At 42.9% G+C, this 19,504-nt stretch overlaps 2 protein-coding genes across 2 annotated transcripts in view; one reads left to right on the top strand and one right to left on the bottom strand.

The window, feature by feature from the left end:
* Nucleotide 1: 1 nt before the first annotated feature.
* LOC114613778 (diazepam-binding inhibitor-like 5) lies at nucleotides 2-1,031 on the top strand. The gene is made up of 2 exons (XM_028759139.1): nucleotides 2-136; nucleotides 589-1,031. The coding sequence occupies exon 2, from the start codon at nucleotides 638-640 to the stop codon at nucleotides 899-901; it is 264 nt and encodes an 87-aa protein (XP_028614972.1). The 5' UTR covers nucleotides 2-136; nucleotides 589-637; the 3' UTR covers nucleotides 902-1,031.
* A 2,335-nt stretch (nucleotides 1,032-3,366) lies between these two features.
* The window catches only part of Glod4 (glyoxalase domain containing 4), a 19,612-nt gene continuing 3,474 nt past the window's right edge, over nucleotides 3,367-19,504 (bottom strand). Inside the window, exons 3-9 of the mRNA XM_028759403.1 lie at nucleotides 18,867-18,987; nucleotides 16,936-17,080; nucleotides 13,489-13,625; nucleotides 13,015-13,101; nucleotides 12,336-12,449; nucleotides 12,156-12,242; nucleotides 3,367-4,580 (exon numbers count right to left, since the gene is read on the bottom strand). Coding sequence (XP_028615236.1) covers nucleotides 4,515-4,580; nucleotides 12,156-12,242; nucleotides 12,336-12,449; nucleotides 13,015-13,101; nucleotides 13,489-13,625; nucleotides 16,936-17,080; nucleotides 18,867-18,987 — 757 coding nt within the window. The 3' untranslated portion in view covers nucleotides 3,367-4,514. The remainder of the gene's footprint in view (nucleotides 4,581-12,155; nucleotides 12,243-12,335; nucleotides 12,450-13,014; nucleotides 13,102-13,488; nucleotides 13,626-16,935; nucleotides 17,081-18,866; nucleotides 18,988-19,504) is intronic.

Raw genomic sequence — 19,504 nt, 5'->3', positions numbered from 1 at the left:
CGCTCCCGTGTGGTATTCTGCTACCCGCTGCCGTTCAAGGCGCACGCGTACTCCTCTCCACCGAGCTCGCGGCGTCGAAGCCGCCCTAACCACAGCGCCCTCTCTCGGCCTAGGCTTCCCAGCCGTCTACCCACAGGTACCGTTGGCCGTCTCCATGTGGAGCCTGGCCTCTTCAGGCCAGGAGGTTGAATCCCTTAGTCCAGACCCCTCACTCACCCTCACTCAGGAACCCCGGGTATCTCCCGCCCACGATTTACTCATATGGAATAACTTCAACTGTCTACTGACCAGCAGCGGATCCATGTCATTTATCCCCTCCCCATCCAGACTCAGACACACACAAATGTTCTATCTTCTGTGGGCAACATGAGTCAACTTTCAGAGCTCATAGGCGATTTTATAACTTTGAAGGGCAGTCACACTGGGGAAAGCACTGAGGGACAGGAGCAATCAAATGGATTCCTGGTCCTCAGCTTGTACTTTATTAATCCCACAAATGCCCTGTGTTCTTCCCTCATGTTATCTCTTTGCCCTTTCTTTCCAAGGCCTAATAATCACATGATTTGTTTATTTCCAACTTTCTTCTAGTACCAGGCATCACTTAGAACACAGAGGCATCATCGCCTCTGGTATACCAATGAGCCAAGTGGAGTTTGAAATGGCCTGTGCTTCACTCAAGCAGCTGAAGGGGCCTCTGAGTGATCAGGAGAAACTGCTGGTGTACAGCTTCTACAAACAGGCCACCCAGGGCGACTGTAACATCCCTGTCCCTCCTGCCACAGATGTGAGAGCAAAGGCCAAATATGAGGCATGGATGGTAAACAAAGGGATGTCCAAGATGGATGCCATGAGGATCTACATTGCCAAAGTGGAAGAGCTGAAGAAAAACGAGACTTGCTAAGAACATTTTGGCAGACACAAGGAAATAGCATGGCTCCACTGGTAGGGATGGGCTTAAGAGTTCCTGATGGCTGAAACACACTGAAAGGGTAGCAGGGTTAGCAGAAACACCAATAAATCATTCGAACTGCATGAGAGTGGAGTCTGTTGCAAAAGAGAAACTCTGAGGGGGTCCTGGGGAGGTATTTAGATGTGGAGAAGCATCTCTCTGCTGGGTGAAACTCCCATTAATCTGGCTTTGTGTGGCCTGACTGGCATTAATAGTTTTCTCAGTCCCACAATCTGTGTGGATATTTGGCAGAAGAGCAGATAGGTGGGGTGAATCATGCTATTAAAATGATCAGGGTTGGAGGGTGGGAGCTTGGATCTGTATTATCAGGGGCTGTCAACTCACCAAGAACCCAACAGTACAGATGAGAAAGGGCTCTGCCCTCTAAGAGCTAAAGTCAAATAGAAAAGTCCTCACCTAGAACACAGCCCAGAGAAGTTAGGATTGTGATGGAACTCAAACTTTGAGGGACACAGTGGTAAAGTAACTCATGCATCACAACACAGCAGCTGAGGGACAGTGAAGCAAGATGGCTTCAGAATCTCAGTGCCTGAAAGACTCTTCTAAGACTTAGCAACCTAAATGTTCTTAGGATTGCTGTTTTTAACCTAGTTTCTGCTTGGGGCCTTGTGACAGGCAGATGGACTCTCATGCACGCGTGAGCACACACACACACACACATACATGCACATGTGGCTCATGTAAGTGCCTGTATACTCTGTTCATCATTACAGAGATATCAGGGTGCTAAAATTGTTCCCAGAAGCTGGCATATGAAGTAGAATTCTTCACTTTGCGGAAGCATGGCATTTTCCAGTACTTTTCCTCAAGATTTGTCTTGTCTGAGGCAAGTAGCACTTGCCTGGCACATGTGAGGCTCCAGGGTTTGATCTCTAGCAAATCTGTTCATATAACAGCAAATTTTTATAGGCAATTTTGGGGTAGGGCTATATTCTGCTTTATGAATAGGGTTTGGCTGATGGGGAATTCACTGTATAAACCAGGCTGGCCATCAGAGATCCATCTAATTCTTCCTCCTAAGTGCTGCATTTAAAGTATGAGCCATGGCCGGGCAGTTGGTGGTGCACGCCTTTAATCCCAGCACTTGGGAGGCAGAGGCAGGCGGATTTCTGAGTTTGAGGCCAGCCTGGTCTACAGAGTGAGTTCCAGGACAGCCAGGGCTACACAGAGAAACCCTGTCTCGCTCAAAAAACCAAAACCAAAAACCAAAAACAAAACAAAACAAACTATGAGCCACCATGATGGCTATGAAGTATATTTTTAATCATTAAATTTTTTTTATTATTGTGTGTGCACTATGTATGTGGTGGGGAGTAAGGGTGCCAAGTGTGCATGTGAAGGTCAGAGCAATTCGGAGTTGGTTCTGACTTTCTTTTTTTTTTGTTGTTTTTTCAAGACAGGGTTTCTCTGTTCAGTCCTGGCTGTCCCAGAACTCACTCTGTAGACCAGGCTGGCCTCGAACTCAGAAATCTGCCTGTCTCTGCCTCCCAGTGCTGGCGTGCACCACCACTGTCCCGCAGTTCTGTCTTTCAACCTTCATATGGGTTCACAGGATCAAACTCGGGTTGCTAGGCTTTCCTGGAAAGCATCTTTACCTACACAGCTTTTTGTGAGCCCTATGATGGGTATTTTCTCTCCCTCAATGATGCAGATAGAGACCAGACTAGACCAGATTAAAAGTAGATTGTTGGGAATTGGTTCTAATGCTTTGTCTTAATTCATCTCCCAAAAGCCTTGCTTCCAGGTCCCTGCCCCCAGCTGACTTTCATTGGTAATAAAGACTTCCCTACAGCCAATGGCTGGGCAGGGACGTGGAAGTGGAGAGATCAGATTTAAGAGCTGCTGGAGAGAAATCATCCAGCAATGTAGGTATAAAGGGAAAGCCACCCCATTGGAGGCTGTCCAGAAGGTAACAGGGCGGCAAAGATAGAATACTGATTTAGAGTTAGAGGGTGTTAGCTCAGGAATGCTGGAGGGGAAGTTTGGAAGTGCCCAGCCATTGAGCAAGTTAGGCATATTAAAAATTAAGCTGCTCTGTTTGTATGTCTTTCATTCACGAATCTAGAAATCTCTGGCAGGTGGCTGAAGGCTTGATCACCTGCCAGAAGTGAGCTCAAAGCAGTTTGCCTATTCACCACGAGGTAGATAAAGGCAGGTTCATTAGGAGGCAGCTTTTGGGTTGGGTCACTGATCTCATCGGTAGGGATCAGTAAAGCCACACATCCCGGCTAAGCAAGGGGGTTTTACAGAGTTTCGGCGAGGAGTGATGACGTGCCTGCTAGGAGCTGGATTCTGTCCATACATGGTCAAAAAAAATTCTTCGAAGAAAAAAAAACAAGCCTGGTGTCTGAATTAGGGGTTCTACTGCTGGGAAGAGACACCATGACCACAGCAACTGTTAAAATGGCAAACATTTAATTGAGCCTAGCTTACAGTTTCAGAAGGTCAGTCCATTATCATTATGGTTGGAAACATGGCATTATGCAGGCGGACTTGGTGCTGAAGGAGCCAAAAGTTCTACATCTTAATCCAAAAGTCTCCAGGAGGAGACTGCCACACTGTCCAGACTTGAACATATATCAGAGATCTCAAAGCCCCGCCTCCACATTGACACACTTCCTCTAACAAGGCTACACCTCTTCCAATAAGGCCACACCTCCAATAGTGCCACTTCCCATGGGCCAACCATGTTCAAACCACACCTGGAATAGTGGCACACATCTATAATCCTAGCACTGGAGGCTGAAGCAGGAAGAGCAAAAAAGTTCAAACCCACTAGGTATGATAGCCGGTGCATTTGATCCCAGCAAGAGGCAGAGGGAGGTGGGTCTCTGAGTTTGAGGCCAATCTAGCTGACAGAGTTCCAGACCAGCCAGGGCTACAGAGTAAGACTCTGTCTTAAGAGGAAAAAAATGTTAAAAGCTATCTTGAGTTACATGGTGAAGTGACAGGTTACCCAGAGCTATCAGGTGAGACTGTCTCAGAAAGCCAAAGGAAAAAAAGTTTCTTTAAATGTCAAGACCTTCTGTGCTAACAGAACAGTAATTAGAACAGTATCTTACCATAAGGTCCTGGAAATGAGCACTCTAAGCAGTAGATTTGGCTTTTGTTTTGTTTGCGACAGGGTCTCTATAGTCCTGAATGGCCTCCAACTCAGAGATCCTCCTGTCTCTGCATCTCAAGTGCTGAGATTAAAGGTGTGTGCCCCCATGCCTAGCAGATTTGGTTTCATTTTGACACTGGTTTCAATAGTATCTATATGATTAACAGATAATCAAATTTTCCTCCAGCCCCAACCAAGAGTAATGTTCCATATAGTTGTCTCAGTCTGGACAATAAATTTGTTACCAAATTTAATACAATTACACACAGTAGGAATTTGCCTCTACCAAGAGTGATAAAAACATTTCATTTCTAAAAACAGAGCTTTGAAGAGTGAGTACCACACAGACCCCTACACAGGACACAACCAGGCGGTGGGAGCATTTCTCCAAACAGATACCAGACTAGACTGGAGTTATAAGTGCTGTTCATGTGCATTCCATTAACTGGAAGCTTTTGGTTTATTTCTCGTAGCAAACCACTCATCACTTTTGTCTGCTGCCATTGCCTATGGAAACAGATGGACAGATGTTACTCCAAGTCTGCATTCTCCACCATGCATTAACACTAAAGCACTTCATCTGTGTAGAGAACACTGTTCACTAACAGGAGAGTTGGTGAGTACCAAGCAGTTGCTTGGTGATTTGCACATTATAGCTGGCAAGAGAGCCTGGCTGTTGATGAAAGACTAGGGACTGTGTAACTACAGAGTCCTTGGCAGAACAGGAACCTTGAGTGCTTATGAGCTTAGTCTGAGACCAAACAAAATGAATGTTGCTCAGTGGTGGAGTACTTACCTTTATCCCAGTACCACCACCAAAAATAGTGTTTGAAACAGCCAGGCAAACACTTTATTCCCAGCACGCAGGAGGCAGGAGTAGGCAGATCTCTGAGTCGTAGGCCAGCCTGATCTACATAGCAAATTCCAGGACAGTCAGAGATACACAGAAAAACCAAGTCTTGAAAAACCAAAACCAAAACATTTGTCCCTACAAATCATTTAGCTATTTGGCAATGAAAAACTTTTATTCAGCCAATAAGAAGATATAGAGATACTTTTTTTTTTAAAGTGAGGTTTTGGGGCTGGAGAGGTGGCTCAGCAGTTTCTCGAATGTACTGCTCTTGCTTTGGGCCCAAGGTGGGGTACCATCATCCTAGCCTCACAGATGCCCATGACTATAACTCTAGGGGAATTAACACCCTCTCCTGCACCACAAATCACCTACATACATGCCATATAGTAATACCACACAAAGATATAGAAATACAAACAAATCTTTGTTTTAAATTGAGTTTTTATCATGCACTGGGTACTATCCTGGGTTTAGTATGACAGGAGTGACAGTCTGGGCTTTGGAGATTCCACTGAACAGCTGAGGACTCAAACAGGAAATAACTGTTCATAAGACAGCACGTTCATCATGAGGTATTTAGTGTAAAAGACCTACAAAAGGCTGTGCCTGCCTTTAATCCCAGCACTGGGGAGGCAGAGGCAGACATTCTGGGAGTTCGAGGCCACCCTAGTCTACAAAGTGAGTTCCAAGACAGCCAAGGATACACGAAGAAACCTGTCTTGAAAAATCCAAAAACCAACCAAACAAACAAACAAACAAATAAAAAAAAAAAACTCTCATAAAGTTGTACCAGATTAAAAAGTAAGGAACAACTAAATATTTGGAGTAAGACATACTCATCTACACCAGGAGGAAATCACAAGATAACGTTTACCTTAGAAAACATAACAGAAAAATATAATAATTTGATTAAGCAATAGTGAAGGTGGAAGTCCTGGGCAGTGGGCTTCAGAAATGGGACAAGACATGGCTATGTTTCAGTTATATGCCATCTTAGACCTAGCCAGCCTGGTAGTGGACACATGCAATACCAGCATTCAATGAGAAGAACAGGAAATTTGTCAGTTCCAGAACAGCCTAGGTTACCTCATAAATCTTTGCCTAAATAAGTAATAACTTTTGGGGCTACCTGATTTACTATGCTAATGAAAATACAAAGAACTTAAACCTTAAAGCAATATTAAGAACCAGCTCCCAAGAACTGAGTAAGATCATAAAGAATGGAGAAAAGAACAATTAACTCCGGTTGGAGGACCCAAGAAAACCTCTTTGTTTTGAAGAACCAGCTTAAGAAGAAGAGAAAGAAAAAAACACTTTGGTTGGAGAGAAGAAGTTGTGTTTTTGTTGTTATAAGCAGTGTAGTGAGATCAGAATAGGGCTGGAGTAGAGGTTTTCCAGAGATAACAACAGGCCAGAGAGTAGATAAGGGCCAGCAGACACACAGCAAGCTTAGTCAGTGAAGAATGTATCTGGGAGTCATTAAAGCTAGGAGATTAGTTTAAAACTCACTAGATTTCAAAAGTGGTGTTCAAAGACCAGAGATATCTCAGAAGTAGAATTCAGCTTTTGGTGAATAATGGCTAATAGAATTTAAAAGAAAATCAAAATAAATGAGAGAAAAAAAAAAACATGTTAAAGTGCATGTGTCTATAAATCTAAAACTATCCTAGGCTTGACAAGATGACTCAGCAGGTAAAGGCACTTGCAGCCAAATGGGCAACCTGAGTTTGATCCCCTGGACTCACATGGTAGAAGGAGAGAACTGACTCCCACAAGCTGTCTCTGACTTCTACCGACATGCCATGCCTTGCACGTGCAGTGAATAAATAAAATGTAATAATCTTTTAAAAAATAGAACTGTAAAGTTAAAGGTGGGTTCAGTGCAAATCAAAGAACAGCTCTGAGGAATCTGGCTGGAACAACAGGCGCATTAGGAGATAACATTGTCTTCCTTCCTTCCTTCCTTCCTTCCTTCCTTCCTTCCTTCCTTCCTTCCTTCCTTCCTTCCTTCCTTCCTTCTATTGTTTTTGAAGAAGGATCTCTCTATGTAGCTCTAGCTGTTTTGGAACTTGCTATGTAGACCAGGCTGGCTTCAAATTCACAGAGATCCTCCAGTCTCTGCCTCCCAAGTGTTAGAATTACACCCAGCAAGAAATCTTTTGCCCACAGGAAGGACCAGAGTACAGAGGAAGGAAAAGAATTAATTCTAGCATCCTCGAAGACCTCCATCCCAGTGTCTGTCTCCCATTTATTAAATGCTTGATACCATGAGTATAGTGAGAAGTGTAGAATTTTGGGTTCTTTAACAAAAAACACAGATCATAAGAATATTTTTTGGTTTCAGACTCTAGGACAAGGGACTAAGGTGCATATTTTACATATCAAAGCAGACCTGGCCTCCAGGTTCTCCCAGCATCCCTCAGTTCCTACCTGGCATACCAGCCCCGCCACTGACCCTGAACTTTCCAGCCCAGGGCTGGGTTACCCTCCCTCCAGAGGCTCCTCCCTATATAATCTGGACATTTTGATCTCGTCTCGTCTCTTCTCCTCTCTCTCTCTCTCGCCCGGCGCGGGGGCCCTTCTGCCCGCCCCACTGCTGTGTCCCCTTCTTTCCTTCTCTCTCTCTCTGCACATTGAAGCCCTTTGTTTCTTTCTCTTCCCCCTCCCCCCATTCTCTCCCCATGGTGACTTCCCTGGCCCCAGTCCTGGGGTCTGTGAACTCACCTGAGAGCAGCTTTCCAAAAAGCCCAATAAACCTGCCTTTAATGTATTCTATTTTTTAAAAAATGATTTATTTATTTTATATACATTGGTGTTTTATTTGCATGTATGTCTGTGACACTGTTGCATCCCCTGGAACTAGAGTTACAGACAGCTGTGAGCTGCCATATAGGTGCTGGAAATTGAACCTGGGTCCTCTGAAAGAGCAACTAGTGCTCTTAACTACTGAGCCATTTCTCCAACCCTGTATCTGTCTTAAATTGGCTCATTTCACTGAGGAGAAATAACCTATAAAATACGCTTTTGTTTTAATCCCAGGTGTGTGACATGGGGCCGCTTCACAGCAGCTGGCTATGACTTTGCCTTGTGTTCTAGCAGAGGCGTAGTTTTGCCAGCTGCAGATAGTTTCTGTGATTTTTGTGACATTTGGAATTTTGGGGACTTTTCAGAGGGTATATAAATGCTAGGGCCCTAAGAAATTGGGGGATTATTGTTTGGTTGTTGTTGGTTGCAGTTTGTTAAGTAGTTGTGTGCAAACAAGAAGCAAGAAGAAATTAGATACTCTGACAGCAAAGATCAAAAACTTGCCCCAAGGATCTTGATGTCCCTAATCATCAGGAAGTAGTCTAACTTCCCTTTCTGACCTAACTTTATTCAGGGATCTCTTTCCTTTCTACCCTTTTTTCTCTCATCATGATTTAGGGGGTTGAAAGGGTGGAAGAAAAAGGGTGGAGAAGGGTGGAAGTAAGAAGAACCCACAAAGAAGAAAAGACCAGCTACACATGAGTGATTACTTAATTTTTTTAAGCCTGGGTTTCCTTACGAGTTGTGACTTAGAGAATCTAGAGTTAGAGAATATACATATAGCACTTAAGAACACTTCAAAGCATGCCAGGTGTGGTGGTACACACCTTTAATCCAGCACTGCAGAAGCAGGTGGATCTTTTGTGAGTTCAAGACCACCCTGGTCTACATAGTGTAACATAGCCCCAGATCTTAGCACAACTGACTCCATGGTGGAACTACTGCTCAGGTTGTAAAACTCAGCACATAGGCAGCACCATCTGCCAAAACTAAAACAAAGACCAAATCCATCAAGGTCCATAGTTATAGGAAAGTCTCTAAATGTATTAACCTTGCTTTTGGCTTCTGTAGTTCTGCTCCCCAATGAGAGCTTCCAGTACTCCCAAGGAGGCTTGAATAGAATCAATCCTGTAACTTGACACCTCCCAAACTTTATATTTAGGGGATCCTGGGACTGAACTGGGCTGTACACCTGCTAGGCAGGTGCTTGTCCACTAGCCCTCTCCCAACCCCATTGCTAATCTTAACTAAGGATTTGACATGAACTATAACTTTTCCGGGTTCTGAGGTACAACACTAAACCAGGATATAGTTTTCCTTCTTTAGAGTTGTTCTTATGTTTGATCTTACCGACCTAGCATTTACTCTACATGAAAATAAAAAGTTGTCCAGAGTAATGTGACTATACTCCAGTTTCTCTGGTTTATTAAACCTAAAACTTGCAGGGCGGTGGTGGCACACGCCTTTAATCCCAGTACTTGGGAGGCAGAGGCAGGTGGATTTCTGAGTTCGAGGCTAGCCTGGTCTACAGAGTGAGTTCCAGGACAGCCAGGGCTACACAGAGAAACCTAGTCTCGAAAAACCAAAAATAAATAAAAATAAAAAAAAAAACCCAAAACTTTCACTTTTTTACCTAAGAGATGTACTTTTGCATCTACCTTTTAGTTCTTTTTTTTGTTTTATTTTGTTTTGTTTTTTGAGACAGGGTTTCTCTGTGTAGTCCTGGCTGTCCTGGAACTCACTCTGTAGACCAGGCTAGCCTCGAACTCAGAAATTCGCCTGCCTCTGCCTCCCAAGTGCTGAGATTAAAGGCGTGCGCCACCACCACAACCCGGCTACCCTTTAGTTCATTACACTTATTCATTAATCGAGTATAGTATGTGTAGGTGCACACATGCTGCTGTGCAGGGATAGACGAGAGGAGAGTTTCCAGGAGTCCATTCTCTTTCCATTACATGGGTCTCAGGGACTGAACTCAGGTTTGTCAGGCTTGGTAGCCTTTACCCACCTTTACCCACAGAGCCATCTTGCCAGCCCACAGCTATTCTTTGACATAACCAAACTGCTATGTTTGCCCTTTTGAGCCATTATTAAGTAAAATAAAGGTTTTGAACTAAGAGTTAATCTAGTAATAAGATAGCTACTAAGTGACTAAGGGAGCTGTGTATCCAGCTGTGTACACAGTGTGATATACACAGTGTGATATACACAGTGTGATATACACAGTGTGGTATACACAGTGTGGTATACACAGTGTGGTATACACAGTGTGGTATACACAGTGTGATATACTGCCCAGAGATGATTCCTGCCATAAGTGGACTGAACAAGACACCAAGAGATTTCACATGCTACTCAGAGCAGAGCACTGTCTAACATGCATGACTTATTCGTTTCTCAAGTTTACATTTAATACTTTCAGAAATGCACATAACAAACTACGGAAAGAGAAACTGGCTAAGGAAGACTCACTCTGGTACATTTATTCTTGTCAGCTGTCTGCACTTTCCTGTACAGTAAAGCAATTCACCTGGGTATGGGTCTTAGAGAAATGAAACATGTAGCTGGAAGAAAATTTAAACATCGATGCTACCAGCATTCTTCCTTAAGTAGATAAAAATCTACAAAATGTTCACTACCATGGGAATGGATAAACAAATTGTTATCTAATAAAAGCAACACAAAATATGATACATGCAATTACATGGTGGAATCTCAAAATATTTTGAGAGAAAGAAATCAATAATAGTAAAATACCTATTAAATGGATTCATTTGTTTAAAAACCAAGAATAAACAAACTAGATAGATCTACTGGACCAGAAATCTGAAAAGTGGTTGCCTGGAAGAAGTGTCAGGAGCTATGTGTCAATGCCACAGGGAGGGAGGGGCTGCCAGCGCATGAAAGAACAAAGCAAGCACAGCACGTTTGCTAACGAGAGCTCGTCTCAACAGTCTATTTCCCTGCACGATAAAGCTTTAAAAGGCATCTTCTACATATTTCCTTTAATTCGAAATAATATGACTGTCTACCATACTATCTTCCATAAAGCACATCATGATCCCAATATTTTTATTTTCTCACCTTTTTAGATAAAGTTCTAAAGGGACTTTTAAAAGTTCAGAGAATTTTAACAAATTGCTTAAATGCCAGTTATACAGATCATAAAAGTGTAGAACTGGGATAAACTAATTTCTTTAATCACTCAATTAGGTACACAGAAGTGAGGGAGGCTCAGTAGTCAGGCCTACCGTCCTATCTACATGGAAGGCTGAAGCAGGAAGGTCCTTTGAGCCCAGGATCTCAAGGTCAATCTAGACAACTGAGTCCCTGTCTGGAAAGTCTAAAGTATTCAGAGAATGTCTACTTCATGCTGGGTCTAGGTTAGAAACTAGAGTCCAACAATGGGCTACTGTTTTCCTGATGAAAATCAAGTGTGGTGAGAACAGAAGCTGCTGCACTTGGCAAGATGAGATCACCACCAGGAATGTCAACATAAACACTATTTGCTGCCACGATCTAGTACAGAGAGATGAAGTATGCATTCAGACAAGAAATGGAAACTATGTGCAAATGGATCTTTAAAGCAGAAATCTAATTAAAGAAACCTGGTGATATAGTCCTAAGCCTTGGGAGGATGAGGCAGGAGGATCACTAATTTGTAGTCAGTTTGGAGACACAGACTCATATCTCAAACTCAAAAAAACAAACAAACAAACAAATATCTGGAGATGGACTATGGCATCAAAAGGGGTTGTTTTTGTGTTTTGTGTGCCTGAGTGAATGTGTGTTCATCAACTGCATGCAGGAGCACTTGGGGGTCAGAAGAGGGGGTCAGATTCCTTGAAACTGGAGTCATAAGCAGTACTGAACCCTTACATGAGTGCTGGGAACTAAACCTGTGTCCTCTGTAAGAGCAGTAAGCTCTCTTAATCACTAAGCCATGTTTGTAGCCAGTATTTTCTGTTTTTATGAGACAAAGTCTCACTATATAACCTTGGTTGGCTTAGAACTTGCTATGTGGACCAGCTGGCCTTGAGTTCAGAGATCCCCTCCCTCTGTCTCCCAAGAAAAGTTTTAAAAGATGAGAGCTCCAGGACCTCTTAGTATGATAGTGAGAACAAGTAGGAAGGAAGAGAGTGGTGTCAGATGGGGTGTCAGGTAACCAAGCAGCCAAGGAAATAAAAGGGGTGGAGCTTAGGCACTTTCATCCACTGCTGGGAAGAATGGTTGGTTAGCCTGAGGCAGTGGGAAGATGGAGATGCTAAGTACTGTAAGGGGTAAGGTAGGTGTAATTGAAGACATTGTCTCTGAATAAAAGTCATCACAACAGAGAAAGGACACGCTTGACACCTAGACCCTACATGTCCTTCATACCATCCTGCTTTGCTCTATAATGACATCGATGTAGAAACAAGACTTACATCATCCAATAATTTGCTTCCTTTTGGATCCATCTTAGAGAGCTCTCGAAAAGCTTCATCCCCAACAAAGCAAATTTCATGTCCATCCTACATCATAAAAGAGAAAAGCAATGTGAAAAAAAAAATCTTTGAAGAAATCCTTGGGAGGGATAGCCTGTCCCCTTGCTAAGCAATACTTACAGGGTCAGCCAGGATGACCACTTGCACTGTCGCTTTCCCTGGGGTGTCCAGACTCACCAACGGGGTCAGGATCGATTGGCTCTCCCTTTTCATCAAGTCTTCTAAGTCTGGCAACTTGAAAAACACAAAAGGGCAAGTGAGCAAGGCTCACACAGTACTTTCTGGAACCGACCTCATTTGACTAAGGCACCACTGGATGGATTTTACTATCAGTGGTTCTTAAAAGAATGGATAAGCATGAAACAAAGCCACAAGCAGAATGATCTCACAGGAAGTCCAAAGTTCTTAGCTAGGTTGAAACCAGATCGTGAACAGAACTTAACCAATTAGGGGTTGAAGAGAGGACTCAGCAACTAAGAGCAAGTCCTACTCTCAAAGGGGACGAAAGTTCAGTTCCCAGCAACCATGCCAGGGAGTTTATAAATGCTGGTAACTCCAGCCCCTGGGAGGCCAGTGCGGACACCTGCATTCATGTTTATTCATATAATGCTAGAAAGATGGCTCTTCAAGTTTGGTTCCTTGCACCCACTTCACTTCAGGGGCTCACAACTGCCTGTAAGTTCAATTCTGAGGGGCCTGACTGTCCCCACAGGTACCTGCACTGGCACATAGAGATATACATACACATAATTAAAAATAATGAATTTTAAAAACAAACAATTAGGTAATCAAACAGTACCTCCTTCTGAGGACAAGAAAAGGCGATTCTCCCAAAGGCTGCTGCATGGTCAACTGCACCCTGGATGCCCTGTAGCTCCAGTTTACACTGAAAAGAAATAAGAGAGTGAGCTGATGCTTTCTGACAGGTTATACAAGTGTGTAGTGCAAAACTCTAATGTTTGGTAAGGTGCTTGCCATGCAAGTGTGAAGACCTTAGTACAGATCCCCAGTACCCACATAAAGCTGGATGTGGTACCACTCCTACAGTGTGACAGGAGGCAGTCAGGAGAAACTCCAAGGCTTACAGGTCAGCTAATCACGAACAAAAACCAAGGAAGTATCTGAGTAGTAAAGGTTATTTGTGAGTTTCTTTCCTTCTATTCATCTAGAAACTCAATCACTGTGAAGGAACCATGGGACCACTTTCATGTTTACCCAATTTATGCACCAAACACAAAAGAGCAGACAAGCTGCTCCTTTGCAAGTCACTCACCTGGTTATCAGCGTAGCCCAGCAACACTCGTTGCTTTTCCTCATCTTGTTCATAAATTTTCATTCCCAGGAGATTAGACCAGTAGTTCAAGGATTTCTGGAGATCCGACACTGCTAGAGTCACCTTTAATACAGGATCTGAGGGTAGGAAAACAAATGTGTGAAGTGCTTCAGTGGAATGGGATAAAAGGCCCAACAAGCTTGAGCGTACATTAAGAATTTAGCTTAGGGGGGCTGGAGAGATGGCTCGGCGGTTAAGAGCACTGACTGCTCTTCCAGAGGTCCTGAGTTCAAATCCCAGCAACCACATGGTGGCTCACAACCATCCGTAATGAGATTGGATGCCCTCTTCTGGTGTGTCTGAAGACAGCTACAGTGTACTCATAAATAAAATAAATAAATAAATCTTTAAAAAAAAAAAAAAAAAAGAATTTAGCTTAGGGCCGGGCGGTGGTGGCGCACGCCTTTAATCCCCAGCACTTGGGAGGCAGAAGCAGGCGGATTTCTGAGTCTGAGTTCGAGGCCAGCCTGGTCTACAGAGTGAGTTCCAGGACAGCCCAGGCTATACAGAGAAACCCTGTCTCAAAAAACCAAAAAAAAAAAAAAAAAAAAGAATTTAGCTTAGAAGGCTAAAGGGGGAGTGTGTGCCTATCATCCAAGGCTTCCATTTGATTTTCAGCAACTCTCTTCTTATCCAAAACATTTAGTTTATAAGGAAAGCATTTTAAACCAACATGAAATGAAACACGAGCCAAATAAATGACAGCAAGATAATCATTTGGTAGGAAAACCTACATGTTTGAATTAAACAGCACAATGTATTTCTGAGGGGTTAAAGTATAAAATTTAAAGAATAAACTAAGAAAATAAGTAAAAATAGAAAAAATGTTTTCCACTATTTAATTTTTATTGTATTGACAAACTATCAGTGTTAACTGTTTTATTGCAGGGAAAGAAATTAAAATGATACAATGTAAGTTAGAAAGTTTGTGGGCACAGATTTGACAGAATGTACCAAAAGTTTTAAAAATGTACTGAAAAAGCAAGTCCACTCTCAGCAGTTCAGAAAGCAACTGTGTCTATGTGAAGGGCTTTTTTTTTCCCCCCACAAAGGCCATTCCCACTGTTGCCCAGAACAATGAAACACTAGGAACAACAAAAACACCCAACAACAGAGGCTGCTTATCTTCTGCAGAGAAACGCTGCCATGGAATTCCTGCAATGGCTTATGCAGCGTACACTTTATATATATATGTGTATGTATTGTTTTCTATAAAAGATCTCGAACACAGACTCTGGGATGCTCATAGTAGTTATCCCTGGACACATGGGTACTACTTTCCTCCCCTCATTACCCTCTCCCTCCCCTGCCCCGCTTCCTTTTGTATATGCAATACATAAAAAAAAAATTATTTTTTTCTAGGGTTAAAAAAAATCTAGACAGACATAAATAAATGTAATTTTAAAAAAAATTAAAAGCCAGGTGGTGGTGGTGCATGCCTTTAATTCCAGTGCTTGGGAAGCAGAGGCAAGCAGATCTCCAAGTTCAAGGCTAGCAGGTCTACAGAGGGAGTTCCAGGATAGCCAGGGCTATACAGAGAAACCTTGTCTTGAAAAACAAAAACATAAACAAAACAAAAAAACAACTAAAAGCAGCTAAAATATAATGGAAACACACTATATTGTAAGTGATTTTCTGACATCTGCAACCCCCACCCCTTCCAGTGCCAGAGGCTCAACTCAGGCCCTTGCACATTAGACAAGTACTCTGTCACTAAGTGGTAGCCCCAGCCCTGTGAAGCACTTTTCCTTCTTCCTTCCTCTTCCTTTTTTATTTACTGCAACACAGAAACTTTACCTAGGACCTCACACACTAGGCAAGCATTCCGTCACCGAACCTGTTTTTGCTTACTTTTACTTTTGAGACTGGCTCTCCAGAAGTTAGGGCCTGCTCTTCAGTCCAAGTAGGCCTTCTTGCCTTAGCCTATAAACCCTCCTACTAGCTGGGATTATAGGTCTGTGCCATTGGGTGTGGCCAAGGTAACTTTGTAAAGAGCTGTTGTACAACTACATCTGACTCACCTGACTATGACAAACTCAGGGCTTTCCCTCAGTTTCTATCACCTCCATCCCATCGGCAGGATAGCAATGCCAAGACTAACCACGGTGCTTCTCACAGGACCTCCTCCTGGGAAACTCAAGTTTACTGTCCTCCACTGACTGCAAAATCATCAAAGCCAAGTCCACCGAGAACCTGAGCTCAGGGACAGAACAGACCTTAATTTTACTCCCTAGAATTGAGCAAACAGCACAGACACTCTCCCCAGAGCCAGAAGGCCTGCAGGATAGTCACAGGTGCAGTCCAAATCAGACCGAGCAGGAAATTAAAGCTTCAGAAATCTTAGCATGGCAAAGGACAAAAGCACCTTAGGAATGTGGAACTTGCCACTATTTTAAGTCCAGGCTGAGTACCTCTTATTGAAATGCTTGGGACCACAAGTAGCTCAGTTTGGAAAACCTGCTTATACTTTACTGGCTGAGGATCCCTAATCTGAAAATCCAAACACTAGAATCTCAGGCTTACAGAGCACGGTTACAGGCCTGCAAGTGCAGCCTTCTGGGGGCTGAGCTGGTACAATCCTCGAGTTCCTGGTTAGCCTATACTAAGTGTTAACACAAGTTAGTTTTTTTGGTTTTGTTTGTTTGTTTGTTTGTTTTTGAGATAGGGTTTCTCTGTGTCGCCCTGGCTATCCCAGAACTGAGAGATCTGCTTGCCTCTGCCTCCCAAGTGCTGGGAGTAAAGGCCTGTGTCATGACACTCAGCCCTAAGACACAGTCTTAAAAAACAAAACAAAATTTAATCTGCTATTTTGGAATTCCAGAATAGGGTATTCACCCTGTATTAGGCAGAGTGTATTAAATCTGGCCAGAGAGTGACGTGGTAGATTCCAGAGATTTGTTCTGCTCTTTAAAGTCTGTTTGCAGGCTCCTTCCCAAAGTGTATATGGGAGCATAGAGCACAGTGTGGGAACTAGCTCTAACTGCATGAGAGGACCAACACAAAGAGAAAACCTGGGGCCACATGGCTAAGCAGATGAACCAACTAACCTTCAATCTTCCTACCTGCCCTGTGAACTTGAAACATGCTCTTGGTATTAAAACTGGTTTAAGTTAGGTTTGCTGTTATTTGCTGCTAAAAAAACTTCCTAAAAAGATGTAGAACAGAACCAATGTAGACTCTCTGCAGCTAGGTACTAATATACAACATATACCTAATGTATGTAAAAGGGAATACCTAGAATACAGGCAAGAACACTGGCTTGGGAAAGATACATCCTGTCAATGTAGAAAAACTACAGTACAGAAAGAGCTTCACCCCAGCACCCTCCCCATCCCATCTTCATCAAATGTGGCTTTAAACAGGCTTTGCCTGGCCTAATGTAATTACCTGACTGAGATGGACTTCTATCCTGTAAGTAGAACTTATATCCTCCTGGGGCCTCAGTTTCAAAAACCCCTTCTGCAACTTTACTGAGTGGCCACTCCAGCTTCCTGGCATTGCTGACAGCCTGGCTGGAAGCAAGCGTGATTCCCTGTGACAAATAACATCCACACATATTACAACAGAGCTTTGCAGGACAAAGTAAGGAACCATAACCCCAGAGCCTAAGATTTAATTGGCATTTTCTTATAGTAATTCAAAAGAGAGTTTTAGGTATTTTCTCCAAATTCTCCAGATGCAGACATTTATAAATCACAGCAAAGAAATTAAAATATCGGGGCTGGTGAGATGGCTCAGCGGTTAAGAGCACTGACTGCTCTTCTAGAGGTCATGAGTTCAAATCCCAGCAACCACATGGTGTCTCACAACCATCTGCAATGAGATCTGATGCCCTCATATGGGTGTCTGAAGACAGCGACAGTGTACTTACATATAATAAATAAATAAATAAATCTTTAAAAAAAAAAAGAAATTAAAATATCAGCTGGCAGTGGTGGCGCACGCCTTTAATCCCAGCACTTGGGAGGCAGAGGCAGGCAGATTTCTGAGTTTGAGGCCAGCCTGGTCTACAGAGTGAGTTCCAGGACAGCCAGGACTACACAGAGAAACCCTGTCTTGAAAAACCAAAAAAAAAAAAAAAAAAAAAAAAAAAAGAAATTAAAATATCAGGCTGGAGAGATGGCTCAGCGGTAAAGAGCACTGACTGCTCTTCCAGAGGTCCTGAGTTTAATTCCCAGCAACCACATGATGGCTCACAACCATCTGTAATGGGATCTGATGCCTTCTTCTGGTGTGGCTGAAGACATCAACAATGTACTCATATACATAAATAAATAAACAAACCTTTTAAAATATCTGTGATATTTAATCCATTTAATACCAAAGAAAATCTCTTCAATTTTCAAGACAAAAGCAGAAAAATCTTGATCTTACATGGACTGAGGGTCAGCTCTCCATTTGAGACAATTTGAATTTAGTTATTCATTTATGAGGCTGACCTTGAACCTGAATCTTTGCTTAATGGTAGAGTTATATCCACAGTCCAGTTTTGGATTTTAAGGCACTCTTTAAACAAAATTGCCAATAGTATATAATTCTGTCCTCTGGGACAGCCAGCCTTGTTCAGCCTGGACTACTGCAATGTCTCTGTTCCCCCAACCTATCATCTACTTTGTAGCCAGAGTAAATGTTTCAAAAAGGCACCCTATAGCTTGTTCTCAAGTAGCCCACAGGCTTTGTTTTCCCTTGATGGTTCTTAAAGGCCCAGCACTATGCACATTTTTCCCCTTTGAGACAGAGTCTTAAATATGTAGTCCTGGTTGGGCTCAAAAACTCATAATCCTGCCTCGGTCTTCTAAATGCTGGGATTACGGTCATGTGCCACCATAGCCAGCTATCATGTCCCTTCTTACCCTCTCCTACCACCTCCCCCTCTCCTCTCTAGTTGGTTACTCCTTATGACTCTCAAGCCAGGGTTTGGGCCTGCACACAGGCTCTACCCTCCACCTAGAGTCCTCCTCTATCCACATGGCACACTCCCTTCCCTCCTCTGAGCTCTTGCTCCATTGTCACCTTCTCACTAACAACTATTTTCAACTTCAAATTTTAAAAAGCCATCTTGGACTGGAGAAATGGCTCAGTAGTTAAAAGTACTAGATGTTCTTGCAGAGGACCCGCATGGGCAGCTCACAACCATCCCTAACTCCAGTTCAAGGGGATCTGACACCTCTCCTGATCTCTTCAGATACTGCATACAGATGGTGCACACACATACATATAGGAAGAACATTCATACACATACAATCTTTTGTTTTTCTAGCCTGGACTATTATGTCTCCGTCTCATCCAGATATGCACTGGGACAGAGGGATACTTACCATGAAGTCGTTGCCAAGCTTGTAGTCTCCGATGCCATAATTGTATGTCAACTCTGCAACAAAGTGATCATCCTCAGGCCCAAATCCCACCATTGTTTTACTCCACTTCCCATCATAAGGCCTAAAAAAAATGAGAGCAAGTGACCTCAGTGAGCACAGGAAAGTCTGCTTCCTCCTTTAGAACACATGGTGGCCAGTCCCTTTCTGTCCCATAAATCTAAGTAAGAATGAGATGACTTCTGAAGGTGCTGACAGCGTAGTGGACAGAGCTCAGGCACCCCCACCACACGCTCCACACACCAACCGTTTGGCACTTAAGGAAAGACTTAGTTACTTTTAAAAACAACGTAGGAAAAGGAACCCTAAAGACAGTTCTCCAGTCTAACCTCAAAATAGTTTCTGTGCCTATCAGTCAGTAAGCACACAAATCCCAGGGACCCTGGACATTTCCAACTTGCCATGAATACTAAGCTTACTATTACTATTACTCAGTATACTGTTGCTTAGTATTATTATTCCTTAGTATACTGTTGCTTAGTATTACTATTCCTTAGTATACTGTTGCTTAGTATTACTATTACTTAGTATACTATTGCTTAGTATTACTCAGTATACTGTTGCTTAGTATTACTATTACT

The sequence above is a fragment of the Grammomys surdaster genome, unplaced genomic scaffold, assembly GCF_004785775.1.
Source record: "Grammomys surdaster isolate TR1022 unplaced genomic scaffold, NIH_TR_1.0 126278, whole genome shotgun sequence".
Lineage (NCBI taxonomy): Eukaryota > Metazoa > Chordata > Mammalia > Rodentia > Muridae > Grammomys > Grammomys surdaster.
This window is presented reverse-complemented; position numbering and strand designations above follow the sequence as displayed.